The sequence below is a fragment of the Sinohyriopsis cumingii genome, chromosome 19, assembly GCF_028554795.1.
Source record: "Sinohyriopsis cumingii isolate HCF-2022 chromosome 19, ASM2855479v2, whole genome shotgun sequence".
Taxonomy (NCBI): domain Eukaryota; kingdom Metazoa; phylum Mollusca; class Bivalvia; order Unionida; family Unionidae; genus Sinohyriopsis; species Sinohyriopsis cumingii.
Genome location: NC_142979.1, coordinates 47,775,566 through 47,793,619, shown reverse-complemented (window position 1 = coordinate 47,793,619; position 18,054 = coordinate 47,775,566). Strand labels below are relative to the sequence as shown.

At 34.0% G+C, this 18,054-nt stretch overlaps 1 protein-coding gene across 3 annotated transcripts in view; it reads left to right on the top strand.

Moving 5' to 3' along the window:
• The window catches only part of LOC149775653 (uncharacterized), a 283,048-nt gene that overhangs the window by 130,707 nt on the left and 134,287 nt on the right, over window positions 1-18,054 (top strand). For all 3 annotated transcript variants that reach the window (XM_089943843.1, XM_089943842.1, XM_089943844.1), the window contains one exon: window positions 5,269-5,404. In XM_089943843.1, coding sequence (XP_089799969.1) covers window positions 5,269-5,404 — 136 coding nt within the window. The remainder of the gene's footprint in view (window positions 1-5,268; window positions 5,405-18,054) is intronic.

Genomic DNA, 18,054 nt, shown 5'->3' with positions numbered 1-18,054 from the left:
CATGTTGCATGTAAAAGGGTCTAAGACACATTTCCTTTACATGATATAGCCAGTAGTGTGTTAAAAGGCACTTAGTTCTTATTTCCCTTACATGATATTAGCCAGTAGCATGTTGCATGTAAAAGGGTCTAAGACACATTTCCTTTACATGATATAGCCAGTAGTGTGTTAAAAGGCACTTAGCTCTTATTTCCCTTACATGATATAACCAGTAGTGTGTTAAAAGGAACTCAGCTCCCATTTCCTTTACATGATATTAGTAGTGTGTTAAAAGGAACTTGGCTTACATTTCCTTTACATGATATAGCCAGTAGTGTGTTGTTGTTGTTGCTGTTGTAGGGTTTAACACCATTTTCATCACAAATCATAGTCTATACATGGCAGCCAGTATAACTGGTGGAGGAAGAACCCTGGAAAACCGCAGGAAGAACCATGACTCACGAGAAACTACTGGCAGCCTTTCTCACATACCCATGCTACCAAGCCAGAGACTTGAACCCACTCAGACAGAGCCAGTAGTGTGTTTAAATGCTGTTTAGACCAACAAAAACAGAAGTAAAATGTATGCAGCATCATAAAGTTCATACTGTGGTTTTCAGTTATTATTGTGTAATTAAGTTACTATAATGGTAGATTTAATTAGGTTTTGTTTAGCTCTGCAATACCATGGAATTTATTGTCCTGGCTGAGATCTATTTATAATATTACTGGTGGTACTAAAAAATATAATCATCTTTGTCACATTAGCCATAAATTCTATTTTTAGAAACATAACCCCATGTTTGTCACGTCCTTGTCATGGCATCACTTAATAATACTCAATCCCCTGTAACTATATGGTGATCTATATGTTAGACAATCTATGCTTTGCCAGCTTTTGTCTATAAACAAAACCTTTCTTCTAGTCTGATTACTTTAATGAGTGACTAGTCATCTACAGTAAAAATTGGGTTTATTGAATTCTAAGTTCAATGTCTTTCAGTCAAGCTTCATTAGTGGTGTACACTGAATGAAATTATTAAATACTGATTACCAACAGAAATATCTATATTTTATTTTAATTCTTTTTTCCAGCATACATTCATTAAATTATGGATTCTTGTGGTGATGGTAAATTATATTCATCACTGTGCACAAGAGCAATTTGGTAATTTACATATTCGACTGATTTTACCAATACAAAATTCAGTCCTATTAAACATGGGATGGGAGATGGGGATGAGAAACTGGGAAAACAATTTTCAGGAGTAAATTGCTGAAAGGCCACAAGTAGAATTAGTTCATGCACCATCTTTAAATATAGTCATCATCATCATCATCATCATCATCATCATCATCATCATCATCGTCATCATCATCATCATCATCATTGAATTCTGCTTGACCTTTATTAGTAGATTGTGACCATATTAGCCCCCTGATAAAGCCTATAAACTGTGTCTTTATCACATTTATTTTCTATTAAGATCTGACTTTGAAAATAACTTTTATAAATAATATTTTAAAAGACAGCATTTATCTATTATTATTTTCACTCACAAGTTGAATCCAACTGCAAACCACACAGACCCAGATCTGCCATTGCATACTGTAACTGGCAAATCTGAGTTGATGCAGTTTGTTAAGAGTAATAAGTAGAACAAAAAACATAGACATGATCTACTGGTGCATAATGCGTGAGCAGACCAGGGTCTATGTTGTTTGCAGACCAAGGTCTACATTGTTTGCAGATCAGGCAGGGTCTATGTTGTTTGCAGACCAAAGTCTACATTGTTATCAGACCAGGTTTCTATGTTGTTTGCAGACCAAGGTCTACATTGTTTGCATATCAGGGTCTATGTTGCTTGCAGACCAAGGTCTACATTGTTTGCAGACCAGGGTCTATGTTGTTTGCAGACCAAGGTCTACATTGTTTGCAGACCAAGGTCTACATTGTTTGCAGACCTGGGTCTATTTTGTTTGCAGACCAGGGTCTATGTTGTTTGCAGACCAAGGTCTACATTGTTTGCAGACCAGGGTCTTCATTGTTTGCAGACCAGGGTCTATGTTGTTTGCAAACCAAGGTCTACATTGTTTGCAGACCAGGGTCTATTTTGTTTGCAGACCAAGGTCTTCATTGTTTGCAGACCAGGGTCTATGTTGTTTGCAGACCAAGGTCTTCATTGTTTGCAGACCAGGGTCTATTTTGTTTGCAGACCAAGGTCTTCATTGTTTGCAGACCAGGGTCTATGTTGTTTGCAAACCAAGGTCTACATTGTTTGCAGACCAGGGTCTATGTTGTTTGCAGACCAAGGTCTACATTGTTTGCAGACCAAGGTCTACATTGTTTGCAGATCAGGGTCTTCATTGTTTGCAGACCAGGGTCTATGTTGTTTGCAAACCAAGGTCTACATTGTTTGCAGACCAGGGTCTATTTTGTTTGCAAACCAAGGTCTACATTGTTTGCAGACCAGGGTCTATTTTGTTTGCAGACCAAGGTCTACATTGTTTGTAGACCAGGGTCTATGTTGTTTGCAGTTGAACTCAACTTATAGGCAAGTAAAGATAGTATATATAGAGGTCATATTTGGCCTTAGAAATTCTTGTTTTGTGCAAATTAGCAAACAATCTTCTTAAAATTACACTGTAACTTAATGCATGAATAGTCTGTGTCAAAGTTATTTATTTTTTACAGATTTTATTGACAAATAATTTTACAAACTTTGATTATAGTGAATGCTCTGGCTTAACAACAGCTTTGCCTAATAGTCACATTATGTCTTTCACTTCTACACTACACTTTTCATCTTACCAGTCCTCAAGGACAGGTGATCTTCTGGTTCAGTCCCATGTGTACACATTGCATTGCAAATAGTGGGTAGTACATTGTTCATCCATCAATATTTGCTCCTTTGAAGTACTTCGCAGCTTTTTAAAACAAAACTTTGACTAATTTGAAGAAAATTTAATAGCACACTCAATTTGAGACCTTTCCAGTTTGTCCATATCATTCCACTCCAGCATCAAAATGTAGCCAAATTTAGAAAAGAATACAAAACATTTACATGACTTGTACATAAGCTTCTGACTAATTCAGACTGATTGTGACAGAGCGTCTTAGCCCCAGTACTTCTCAAATTCTGCACAAATTCTCTTTTCAGAGTAAGATCTTAATTGATAACCATCAAGAGCGCAACTTTTTCAGGATCCAAAAATGGTCACAATCCACAAGTAAAGGTCATGCAGAATTCTACACAAATGTTGTTTATATGCTGTAAAATTTACTTCTTTTATTAAAATATAGAAAATGATTCAGAAGCTACTTGATGGCCATTAAACCTACACAGAAAATGTAGTAAGAAGTGTTATATGTATGTTTGGATTTATATAGATTTAACATACACATGTATTACAGTGTTGAGAACCTGACTTACTTTACTTATGTCGTGCAATATAAAGCATGTTGTGTCACATATATAAAATACAACATATGTTAAATATATATTTATGTGTACAAAGCAGGCAAAAATGTAATGTTTTACCAAATTCCAGCTATTCTTCTGAATATATGGCTATATCAGCTGATGTTCTCACTAAAATCTAATATGATATTCAGCTGGTCCTATATGAAAGCATCATACAAGCCAACTACTGACTCATAATGGATAATATCAACATGGGATTTTCACCAAAACACTTCATTTTACCTTTCCTTAATCATGAATGAAAATGGCACCAATCTGACATTCATTATGGTCACCATGGCAGCTATCTTTAAAATCTTGTTATCACTAACCCTCCTGAATGGATATGGTGCTATCTATATAAGGTTTTCACTAAAAGATTTGTCTACTTGGTAATGAATGAAAATAGAATCAGACCCACAGCATGGCCACAAAATCTTTTTATCGCTACTCCACCTAAACACCTTTGTGGGATTTTCACCAAATAATTCATATCTTGTCTGGTTGGCAATTAATGAGAATGATTCTGATCTGGCATGCAATATAGCTGTCATGGTGACCATCTTCAAAATCTTTTTATTGCTACCTTCTCCAGAATGGATAACTGTAGTCATATGGGGCTTTCACTAAAAGACTTTGAATGACATCTAGGTGGTCTTGAATAAAAATAGTGTTGAGAAGACCTACAATATGGCTGCTGTGTTAACCATTTTGAAAATCATGGGATAGCTTCAGAAGGGGACAGAAGGGATCACATTTGTATAGTTGATGGCAACCATTATCTTTGGCATGGAGTCCTATTGCACAGAATTGGACTCCTTTTATAAGATAACTGAGTTTCTGTGACCTATAGAAAAATGATCCCTTAAAATAACATGGGATAAAGAATTTATTTCAAGTCAGTAGACCTGGAGTCATTAATTATATTATAGAATATTGATCCTTCATACAAAAAGTCAGACCCCTCCCACCTCTTTTTCAAAGGGTTTATTTATTATCATTTGCTTACATGTATATTCAAGAGCTTTTTTGTTTAGATCTCTTTTAGAATTATTAAAACAATTAAGACATATAGTTTTTCTTTCTGTGTTCTTATTTTGTAGATACAGTGATATAATTTACTTTATAGCACACAACACATTTGTTTGTTATGGCATACACTGTTTAACACTGCATTTCTCACTGCCTTACCCTTCAGTTTCCAGGCCCTTGAATGAGAACTTGCATGAGTAAAATTATATAAAATATATGTGTTGGCAGAATGCATAAATTATGTAGCAGATGCACTGCATGAGTATGGAATGAATTTCAGCTATAATTTGATTACTGCAAAAATGTGAAATTCATTCATGATCATACCCTGGCTGAGTGTGCTGTGTGCAAACATTTGCTAGAGAACTCCAGAATGACAGTAAACCCTTAGTTTAAAAGTCATTCCCATATGCTCCAGCAAATATCTGCATAATGTTGCCATACTGTCATCGAAAACCCATATGAGACTGCCCTGGAGTGTGCATAAGTAAAACAAAACTCTATTCATGCAGCAAATGTCATTTTGAAAAATTGCACATTTTTGCAATAATCAAATTAAGCTGCACACACCTAACTCTCTGTTTCTAATTAGTAAAAAGTAGCAGTCTGGATAATTACATCTGGATAATTATAGTTCTACTGTAAAAGACTGTTATGCCAACATAAATTGCATTATATTAGTGTCCATTTCTTATAATACATTTTTCATTGAACTTTCATACTTTAACCTGCAAAATCTCCTTTATAAAGATATTCTTCTATTTTTTACTCTTCATTTTATTTTTTCACACAGACAAACCTAGACCAGAATCATCTAAAAAGCAACATGTTCAGATATCCCCTTCCCCTCCACAATCTTTTGAGGACCAGAGGGACAGGACAGAATCAGATAATACACTTCAGTCTGCCAGAGCTGATGGGAACTTGAGGTACTGTGTAAATTTATGTATATCAAAGTATGGCTTGGTTAACTCCCTTGATAAAGCATTGACTTGGTTACCTTCCTTAACATCTCTAACTTTGGGTCTGATAGTGCAACTTCTGCTCTGTGAAAGAATAAAACATCACAGTTAATGTATTCATTTATTAAGGATGCAGAAAATATTTTTTTCTTCATGACATAGTAAAATATAAATCCTTTTAAATTCCAAGACATATCCTTGTTCTGTTCCTCAGAGCAGAATCACTCTGGCAAAATAAGTAGGAAATGCCATTCATATTTTGTGTTTTTTCCCTCATAAAACTACCATTTCATTAATATGAGGAAATTTTCCTGCTGTTAATTGAAATACATTCTGCTCTTTAAATTATTACACTATGCAAAGCTTGAATCCATGGTGCCATAGTTTGGATTTTTTTCCCCTTTTAGAATATATGTATAGACATATATTAACATATGTGTATTAATATTGGTGCTAAGCTTGATGCAGGTTTGGTGATCTTGTTATGCATGTAGGTACCATACATACTCATATATAAGTCTGATACAACTGCAAACTACACTGACCCAGGTCAAACATGGCAAAATGTGCAGGCATATCGGTGTCTATGCAGACTGTCAGGAGTAATCAGTAGAACACACTCAAAATAGACCCTGCTCTGCCAGTACATTTTATGATGGCAGATCAAGGTCTGTGTTGTTTATAGTTTGACATGACTTGTATATGAATATATATGATATATCAGTAATTCACTACTGGCAGCATCTGACTGGTTTGTATTTTCCACCACTACATCCAAATTAATAGCCTCCTTACCATAAGCACTAAACAGGATACAAACTAGATACAGTCTGGTTATAGTAATATACTGGTTAATGTATTACATGCATTATCATGAGGCTTTGATCCTGTAGTTAATTACAGGATGACTTAGTCATTGCCATTGTCAATATTGCTAGCCGAGTAATTGATCTACAGCAGATAATTAGGAAGTTACGGAGTGAGATGGTCCATAACAATCGTGTTTGTGCATTATTTTCTGATGTAAACATCTGTATCAAAGGTCTTTTGTTCATCATCAAGGTCAATAATTTGCTTTATATCCATTTTTCATGTGATAAGGCCATTACTTAAATTATGTCGGGCACTTTGTCAATATCAGGGATTATCATTGATGACTACTTAGCAATTATCTGGATTGTCAGTCACCCTAGGTACTGACCATTTTTGAATTAAGTTGGGGGTGGGGTAGAGTTGGGCATAGTGGAATTTTATTTTGGGTCTGACTGTATACCTTTAATAGAGAAAGGAAATTTTCATAAGATGATGATGATGATGATGATGATGGTGATGATAAAGCAGACATGAGCAAGGAACAATTTAAAAAAAAAATTGAAAGATGGAATAGTCAGAATGGTTTGATTGGGGTGGGGTTAAATCTCAAGACCATCCGCCCTCATGAAGAGTAAAGGGCTGATGTCTAATATCTTTTGCGCATAGTAGAACTTCAATTACACCACTCCCTTAATAACTCGCAAACCCACTTATAATATGGGGTCAGGTGTGGATCCCATTTTTTATACCCAAAAATACCCCAAAAATTGAAGAAAATCGTGATCAAAATTGGTAACGGAAACTTCGATGTATTTCTCGTTTTATCATTGAAAACAGTAGATAGGACCTGGAAATTTTAATCAACATTATGAAATATCAAATTTAAAGAAGGTCATAATTTTTTTTACATTTTCTTTCCAGACAACTTTCCTAGTACACTGCAATTAACGATATGTAAGGGAATTTCAATCAATGAAAATGTCACTTACGCTGAGTGGAGGCAGTACTTTGATAAATAAATACAAATTAAATAATTTTTTATCAATTGAAATTTGTGTTCTAGTTCAATCATTTAGTTCCTTTTAAGTGTAATCGTCATAAATGCAATGTGTCCTCTTGTAATTAAATGTTAAAGGCGTCAATCTACTGTAACAGCTATGTCCGTGAGCATTTATCTGAGAACCTAATTAAGTGCTGACCGTGTTTTGATAACTGACTTGCAGAAGTATTTGTTGTATTGTTGCACTGAATTAAAAGCTGTCCTCCTTTGTATTATCATGTTAATTATGTCTTTTGAATCAAAAAGGGAGGTGGAATAAATCAAAAGTTAAAAGGCACGAAAATCCTACAAACTTAAAATCTAGTGGCCCTGGTCATAAGTCGGATGAACTCACTTCATTTGATCAATCGAACACTGTTATAAATGTTATTGTGTATGTAACATAAACTACCTTAAATTAACTGAATCTTTCATAACTGTGATCAAAGATAACAAGACAGCCAAGTGAAATAAATACTTCATAAAATAAAGAGCTTGATTTCACAGATACAGACCATTGTGGGCATGCAAGTTTCTGAGAATTCTTGAACTGGCACTTAGAGATATCCTCAGGAATGAAAGAAATTTCATTATTGCTTCCAATGAAATCATGACATCAATATTGTACTAATTGAGCAATACAAAAAATGAGTTTCGATGAATGCATTGTCTCGTGAAATAAATGTTGCTTGTTTTTGAAGAAAAAAGATAATTTTGTTTGGTGGTGTTACCAATAATTGGTCTAGTTCCATGCTTGTGGACTCTCAATTTGGCAGGATACTATTAAACACCACTATGGGAACCAGACTCATCGAGAAAACAAAATCAGTGATGTAATATACAGATTTTTTGTATACATGTATGGTTGTTGAAACCAATTGGAACGATCTTTCATATGTTGGACATTTTGAAAATAAATGTTATTTAAAGAGAATAATGAACAACTTCATTAGAAAAAGTGCATTATTAAAAATTATTATCAACGTGATTGTAAAATGAGGATCCAGTCATTAAACAGCCCAGTTCCCTAATGCCACTCCCCCCAACAGTGTTCTTGATGTCAAAGCAATTGTTTTTAAGTTTTAGGAGGTCCCTTGGTAACTCGCCTCGCTTATAGTCTGGTCTATGTTTGTGGACCTTGTTGTGCAAGTTATCGAGGGAGAGATGTACCTGGACACCATCAGTGTAGGCCATGCCCTTGCAATCTTACTGAGCATTTCTGCAATTGGCTCAATTGAAATCTCATGTATTCATATAATGACTTGAAATAATCTTTGAAATGGAGGAGATCTCAGAATGTGATAGAAATCAACAACTATGGATGCATAGGCAGCCATATACTGCCCATGCTTGGGATACCTGCATTAAATCTCATTTAAGCATAGACTGCAGATGTGTGCAGCAAATACATAATCACCATGCTATCCTGGTCCCTACACTTGTTCTTGATTATCCAGTCCTCAGAATTATCTGGTAATTCTGATAAATTTCATGATTTTTATGGGTCTGGATATGAATGCTTTACTGTACTTATTTGTTTTATACATCTGCCATAAGGTTGAGCATAAACTGATATAATATTGCCCATCCATCTGCCAGTTTCCTGTATAATTTCTGCACAATAACTTGAATAATCCTCCATCCTCCGCCATTAAAGAACTTTGTAGATGGGATGTACTTCAGGTGAGAAAGAAGCATATAAATTTTGTTTTTTTTAAAAAATATCGTGGCCATTATGACTAAAGGAAGAAGAACGATTTCCACATAATATTAGCTCTACACTAAAGACTGGGACCAAACAAGTTGGATGGCTTGCACTTGGGACATTTACCATAATAAAAGTAAGGCTTAGTATTTTCATTCATATGGATACCAAGCAGTTAAACTGTGACAATCCCATGCACTATAGTATCAACAAGAGGACCATGAATGGCACGTTATGCTACTCAGATTGACCTTGACCTTTGACCTTTTTACCCCAAAATAAATCCTATGTGCATTCCATCCACAAAATTTGGGTAAGGCTTGTGATGCAGAAGTAATGTTATTGTGTAGACATCAATTTTTGTCTCTATTTTGTTAATATTGATCTTTGTGATTTCACCTCACAATCAATAGCCTTCTTACACAAATGCAAACTCCACAATCAATAGTGTTCTTACACAAATGCAAATTCCACAATCAATAGCCTTCTTACACAAATGCAAACTCCACAATCAATATCCTTCTTACACAAATGCAAACCGTCCTTAAAGTGTGACTAACAGGTATACCATATAAAGCCAGGGCCCTGAGTGGCAGAGTGGTCTAATAGCACTCTCCGTTACAGATCACTGCCATCTCACCTCTGTCTGCATGGGTTCGAGTCTCAGATTCAGCCAATGTAGGTATGTGAGAAAGCTTGCCAGTAGCTTCTCGAGGGTCGGTGGTTCTTTCCGGGGATTTTCCGGGTTCTTCCTCCACCATTAATACTGGCCGCCACGTATAGCCTATTGTGTGCTGAAAAATGGCGTTAAACCCAACAACAACAACAGCATGAGATTTAAGTTTGGTAACTGCAGATGAGCTATTGTGCAGAAACTGTTTTCCTTCTGTCAATTAAAGTGACTTTGATCTTGGATCCTTTGAGCAAAATTCAATAAGGTTCTTCCTTACCCTAAGTGTAAGCCATCCACAGATTTTGGTAACTGTAGATGATGGAGAAAAAAAAAAGTATCATTCAGAAACTCAAACTGGTAATATACAGACATATAATGCAGTTCTCTTTATGGCAGACATATCAAAATTATATAAGAAAATATAGCTGTGCTCTTACTTTGGGTATTGAGGAAAAGACAAAGTAGCCTGGTATTGGACTGAGTAATAAATCATTATCATTTTATTTCAGCAGCCTTTAATTATTTCTGTCAATCAAGTATTTAATGACCATTGAAGCTCACGAATGCCTCTGTTTTGAATAGGATATGGCTGTCGCCTGCAGTAATCTAATCATGAAAATAGCATGATGGAGTAATTAATTAGCGAAGAGCATGGCCTGCTTACACATGTGATATGAGGCTCAAGTTCTGGTAGCAGTTGGCATATAAGAGATCTTTAATATGAATCTGGTCTTTTATACATGAGCCTTGTATGTATTATCATTTGCCAGGCATGTAGTATTTATTTCACTGGCAAGATAAAAAGTCTGCCTAAATTAGTTTTTTTCCCCGTAATTACTTTAAGCAGCCTTGAATGCTGGTAGGCGACATTCAGTTGGGGTCAGTCAGGTTGTTTGATCAATGTACCCAATATGCTTTTGGAGCATGGCATGTTTAAAGGATACTTTTGTCATAAGGATGACAGGTACATTATGTCAAGGATTTTGCATACTTGCATACTGAACAATGATAAATGTCCAGTGTATTGGGAGAAAAAGCCTATTTTGAGAAGAGTGGAGAAAAAGAAGTGCTGTCCAGAGTAGTCTTCTGAATTGGCCTCAGATGCAAAGATGCCATAGAATGTATAAACTGGATGACTCGGATATTTTTGCTTTCATGCTTGAGCAACAATTATTTTGTTGATAATCTACAGCTGAGAGACTCGTTGAATTTTATTTTCAAAATTTGGGATTATTAAATGGATGCTGTTTAAATTAGAATAATGTTTATTGATGAAAAATGCTGTATATATCACACGATGTTGAGGCTTGGGACTGATTTTCCCACCCACGAAGATAGAATGGAAACAAGATAGAGACAAGGCACTGACAAGGCAGTTATAAAGGTAAGATATTACCCTTTCATCCCTTTCTTTTTATCCTGTTGTAATCATGAATCTTGTCTTAAAGTCACAAACATGTAGCATATATTTTTTATTTGAGGTTGGAAAGGACTGTTCTCCATTTTATGCTCACAATATTATTCCACAAATCAAAACAAATTGCAATGATTATCCATACATTGATTACTAAAATACTGACCAGAAAATCATAAAATTGTAAACAAAAAAGTAAAATTGTACCATGTGATATTAACTTATACTGAGGTAAATGAACCAAGACCATTCAACTGTTAAACAGTATTCCCTCAATATAATGTGATATATATATATATATATATATATATATATATATATATATATATATATATATATATATACTATTTCCTCACTATTATGATGCTAATAAGGTCCATAAAAGTAGACAAGTTTATTGGAGGTTGCCTTATATTGAGGTATTGGGCATATAATATTGCTGTTAAATAATGAGATGTGATCTATGACCATATACACTTTTAAATAGACATCTTATACTTATGTAATTTCTAGTAAGGGAGTACTGTATAAGGGACTTCACTGTACATGGACACTTAATTATCTGGGATTGCTATTTTTTATTTTCACTAAGCAATTATTGCACAAAATTAGTTTATAATCTCTGTCAATTAGAATTTAACTTTCTTCATTAATAGCATTATTATGAATCAAAAATTAATTCATATGACTGGGCAAATAGCAAATTAATTAATACTCCTTCATTATAACTACCAAATTGGTATCAATATTAAATAGCATTCGTTAGATCATATATATTAATGCAGTTGTTAAATGACATTAAAATAAATGCGAATAATTATATATAATGTTGACCCTTGGTTAATGGAAGCATAACAAAGCTGTAATTTTTTCAACAGTTTTATGAAGGTTTTGATTAATGTCTTTTATCTGTGTAAAGGATTCACATACAGACCCTAGTCTCATTGTTGAGCACAGGATTCAAAGGCAGATCCTGGTCTCGTTTTTGAGCACAGAATTCACATGCAGACCTTGGCCTCCTTATTGAGCACATAATTTACATGCAGACCCTGGTCTATTTGTTGAGCACAGAATTTACATAGGCAACTACATGTATTACTAAAGAAGTATAAATTGTGTTCTCTGATTTATTACTGTTGAATTTGTGAATTATCATTTCATTTGGTATAATTGGGAAATGTGACTTTTGTATAATTAAATTTGAAAGCTTTTCTTGTATTAATTAATACATTTATGCCAGTTTTCATGCTGATTCACTATTACTTTAATCCTGTTCACTTCTGTGCAATGAATTAAGTTATACTTGCTTATGCTCATGGTTGATCACTAAAAGTTTCACTTCAAAGTAATACCCCTTTTTGTTCCAATTTTAACTAAACTTTGTTGATACCATGCCAATTTCAAAATGGGACTAGGTTTTGTTTGGCATGGTCTATGGTTTTAGAATGAATGGAGTGCAGTTGCACTCAGCATTCTGACAGAGTGGATCTTTTTGGAAAATTAAACAGTACTGATTACACTCCATAAACTTCAAGATACTGTCCCATATTTCATGTATATCTACTTAAATTTCATGGTTTCTTTGTGATGGAAAATGGATCGGCAATAAAATAATCAATTTATATTCTGCAGTGTTAATGATCATTGCTTGTAAAATAATGGAGTATTTTTACATAGCCAAGGGTTCAAGCAATTCCAGATCATTCAGAATTTTAGGGTTTGGTTTGCATTCTCATGTGCTATTCCTTTCCTTTTTTTAATATCTCTCCGAAGTATGGGTCATTACATATGCAATTACAGGAAAAAGTATGCTATCACCAATTGTCCAGAAAATAAAATCTGAGTATCTAAAAATTAATAAATTGACACAGGTTAAAGGCATCTCTTATCAGATACACAATGAAATAGTACTTTTGTGTGTGATTTTTTTCAGTATTAAACAAAAAGTGGGATTACATTGGTCATTCACATTGAAATGCCTACACAGGCCATTTATGGCAAGTTGTAAATAGCTTAAGGTTTCCTAATATCGTGTATACTTTTCATTGACTTTGTCATTTTCTTTAACAAGATTTTTTGGGGCAATTACTATAATTGTATCAGAATTTTCATTATTAAACAAGAGACTGAATTAGTGACTGCATTATTTTGCATCCAGTCTCTCCCATAGTTCATAGAACTACAGGTACACACCCTGTTGAAAAGTTACTTCATATTAGTGACATCATAGTATAATGATCACATCGTTATGAATTGTTGAGTAAACATTAATTTTACAAAAGTTGATTCGTTTTATTAGTGAGCTCCCTAAGCCCACTTTACAAAAGTGGATTACCTTTATTATTGAACTCCCTAATCCTGCTCCCACAAGTGATACTTTGGTGTCCACAGCAAGTGCTTTACAGCACAGCAACACAAGTAGGTTACTTATTGTTAGTGCTGAGATAATTATAGCCAGCATGGGCAAAACAGTGTAAGATTCTAAACCCCCACCCTTTTGGTTGCAGGTCTGGCTCAATGGTTAGTAATGACTATATATATATATATATATATATATATATATATATATATATATATATATATATATATATATATATATATATATATATATATATTAATAAACTTTGTTTTTAGAGGACTGTTGAGTAGATGGTTTATATTACATATGCATTAAAATGTATATTATTCACACTGTACAATAAAATGCATGAACTACATAAGATAGGAATTATCACAGACTAGATGCACTATGTACAATAAAATACATGAACTATGGCCTATTGGTGACTACAATTGGACTATGCTGTAATATTTTATCTGTAAATTTGTTATATTTATCCTGATCAAATATATAATGTATTTTTTTTGTACTGCACTGTTTTAACTATCTAACAGGGCTGATATTACTTGTCTGAATGTTATTATCATTGGAAGTACTCTGGAAATCTACATCATTTATAAAACATTTAAATATCTCTTGTTTACTATTTGTAATCAACTAATTAACACTTTTTTCTTGTGAAAGATGTTCTTCAACACAAATAGCTATGGCTACACTTTATGTCATCCAAATTGCAAATAAATAGGCATTATCTCTGGATTCTGACACTATTTGGCCATTATTTAGGTTGCATAAACAAATGTGAAATTAATATTTGATAATTTGCTTCAAAGTCTAACTGGTCTAGTAATTTTTTAAATGATGAACTAGTTTTCTAAAATCTTCATGCTCCTATAATGTTTTAATTGATGATGATGATGATGATGATGAAACCATACTGCTACATTAGCCACTTTATCATCATCAGGAGTATGAATGCATTTTAACCTCTATTAAAATAGTACCCATTACAGCTTATGTAATCATGCCAATATTGTTGTAGATATCATGATTTTGCTCAAGCACATTTTCATTCATTGTTTTTCTGTGTGTATGTGTGTGTGATTTGGATTTTTAACATAGCTTTAAAAAAATTAAGTCATATCAGCAATTTATGTTGATATCTAGCACTGGGGCACCCTGTTGCAGGCATGTAGCATCATATCCCACCCAGTTGCAGTATCCTGTCACTAGGCTGACCAGTCCTAACACTGTCCTTGCTGAGTGCCAAGTGAGGTAGTTGCTAGTACCATTGTTATTAGTTTCTGGTATAACTTGGCCAGGGTTTGAACCCGTGACCTCCCGCATCCAAGGCAGATGCTCTAACCACTTGCTCATTTAAATTGCATACAATCAATATATAAATTTAAACTTATAACCAAAATAAATTAATTCTCACTTTTAATAGTGTAATACCTTGTATAAGATGGTCATACACTAAAGTATGATTCAAGCAACCAGCACTATAGTAAAAGTCATACAGGTCACATATACACATTTACTCATCTTAAATAAAATATAAGTTGTTGTTTTAAAATTTAATATTAACACTAAACTGGGTCAAGAAAAGAGCATGTTGAGTCTAACTGTCGGTGGTTGTACAGATTTGTTCATCAACATATGTAGATTTGAATGTGACATCAATGCATGAACATTCAATCTGGATTATACTGGATCACACCTTTAGGTTGATCTTGTCCAAAAATGGTCACATGCTTTAACATTGATTTTTACCTAATGTGCTTCTCGAGGCATGTAAATAATGAACTTCTAAAGGGATTTGCCGAATCAAATGTGACACCCATTACTGAAATAGTGTTGAATGCATACATGAATGTTATTATAACCTTGATTTGCTGGCACATAATGGGATGATGCAGCTGAATGTATACTGATTATCTTTGACCGTGGCCTTCCGATGGAGAAATACAGTATTCTTACTCAGAACCTTTCATTGCAAAATTGAAAATAAGTCACATGAATGGCAGAATTTTCATACATAATATGCTTAGATTTTTATACAAATGTGTTGTAAAACTCAGCCTATCATATTGTTTACTAACTCTTAACTATATGTGGATATAAATGTAGATACATGTATAAATACAAAAAACAACATTTGATAAATAGATTATTTTTCACATTTTAAAATTATCAGTTGAGAACCATTCACAAGATAAGACCCCTTTTGTCCATTGACTATCTTGTCCTCAACCAGAATAGTGCATATTTACTAACTAAAGAACTGCTCCGATGCCCTGGTGGTTAGAGCATCTGCTTTGGATGTGGCAGGTAATGGGTTTGATCCCCAGCTGAGTCATACCAAAGACTTATAAAAAGGTACTAACAGCTGCCTCAATTGGTGCTCAGCATTAATAGGTTAGTGTTAGGACTGGTTGGCCTGGTGTCAGGATAATGTGACTGGGTGGGACATCATACTACATGTCTGTGGCATGATGCCCCAGTGCTAGACATCACTATAAACTGTCACACTGCAGACATCATAGCAATATGACTGAAAATTTGTTAAAGCTACATTAAAAATCCAAATTACATCACATCACACATCACTAACTGCAAAAAATGTGTCCTTACGAGAGAAGAACGCTTATTTGAACATACCCTCTGGCACGATCATGTTTATAAAAATGATAATTCATTTTATTAGAAGCCATGTTATATACTCGTAACCAGCAGCCTGTGTATATGTTATATACTCATAACCAGCAGCCTGTGTATATGTTATATACTCGTAACCAGCAGCCTGTGTATAATGTAAGCAGTCATGATTAACACAGCATCAAATGATTCCCATATCATCATTTTATTCCCATAGGACCTTAATACAAATTAATATCTGAAACTAATGTTTGCAACCAGGTCTTAATTTCCTATCCTCAGGGACTTGATAACAGCATACAAACTGTGATATTCCCAGCATCTCTTTGTTCATATATACAGTTAAAAGGCATGAATAATTTATATAGGGATCTGCCATTGACTCTTTGTCCATTCCAAACCACAGGATCCAGGTTCATAACTTGCAAACTGTGGAGACCCCTATCTGGTAACCATATATACACTTACTTGGTATGAAAAGACAAATTCAGGTACTTACCTACCCTTGATCCCTGTGTGTATTCTTACCCAGCATTAAGCAAGGGTCACAGTTGTTCAGAATGGCAGTGCAAGAATGTGGGGGAAGATGGACATACGTGTTTTATGAACACTAGTTATGAGATAATGAGAATTATCCATAAAAGGGTAGTCTCCATATACAGATAAAATACAGTTAAATATTGGTGGGATACCTGTTAAAAAGACTTGTGTGGATGCAAATTCATTATTTCAAGTTACCATTTAATAAGCTTATCTTCACATTTGGCAAGATCGATAGAATTGTACCTAACAAGGATTTGTTGGCTATTATCAAATTAGAATTAGATTTTAGTCTGAGCACAAGATAATGATTGTATAAATTCATAATAATTTTTCAGTCAGTAGTCCTCCTCCAATAAACCTAGGGAGAGACATACATGAAACATATTTTCTTTATATGTCTCTAGCCAAGCGTAGAAATGTCAACCCAGTCGGGGGGGGGGGAGATATTAGCCCAAGGGAAGAGATGTCAGTCGAGGGGGAAAATTGTTGAGATTTCAAAGAAAATCTTTGTTTTATAGGCACTGGCAATCATGACTTTTCTCTTTTATTTCTAATTTGATGTATCATTCTTAAAGAATTAAAACTGTTATGTTAGTTACCACAGTAACATGCCTCACTTTCAGTTGTCATGCATAGTTTCCATAGTAACAAAGCGTTACAGGTGTGTAGACTGATTTGCAAAGTAATGGTAAAATTCTTAGGTCAATCTCATCAATAGGATAATGATGGCTAGCATCTATTTCATGTTAATAAGTAAAGTAAGCATTATGCACACCATAATTTTTTATTATATAAATTGAGTTCTGATGAACTATTTAAAATTTGTCAAGAATATATCAAGATGTATATTTTTTAAAGATTCATTTATTTTCTATATCTTTAATAAGTGTGCATTATACATAATAAAAATATTAATAAGACTGTTTATCTCTATTTAGTCATAAATGTTAATTAATACATACCTGTATTGCATTCATGGCTTACATTCAGTTGCCTACTTCATGTTAACACATGCCTTGCATCCAGTTGTCTTGTTCATGTTAATACGTACATACATGTATTGCACACATGGCTTGTACATATTTTGCAGTCTTGTTTCATATAGACTATATTGATAAGTAATAGTCAAGAAATATCAACAGCATATATGTTAGAACTACTAATTAAAAATATAATTGTGGAAGCATGTGAATTGAACAAAGAAAATGAACACCAAAATGGGACTATAATCTCTAAGTTGTAACATTCAAAGGCAAGTGTGCAGAAAAGGTGCAATATATGCAATCATTATATACATAAATGAACAAATAAATTATAAAATAATGGATAAATAAGAAGATAGATTGCAGGCAGGTGTACAGATCTTTCCATTTTGGTTTAACAAACATGACCATCTTCATGACATCCTGCCATATTGGTTCTGATATTGCA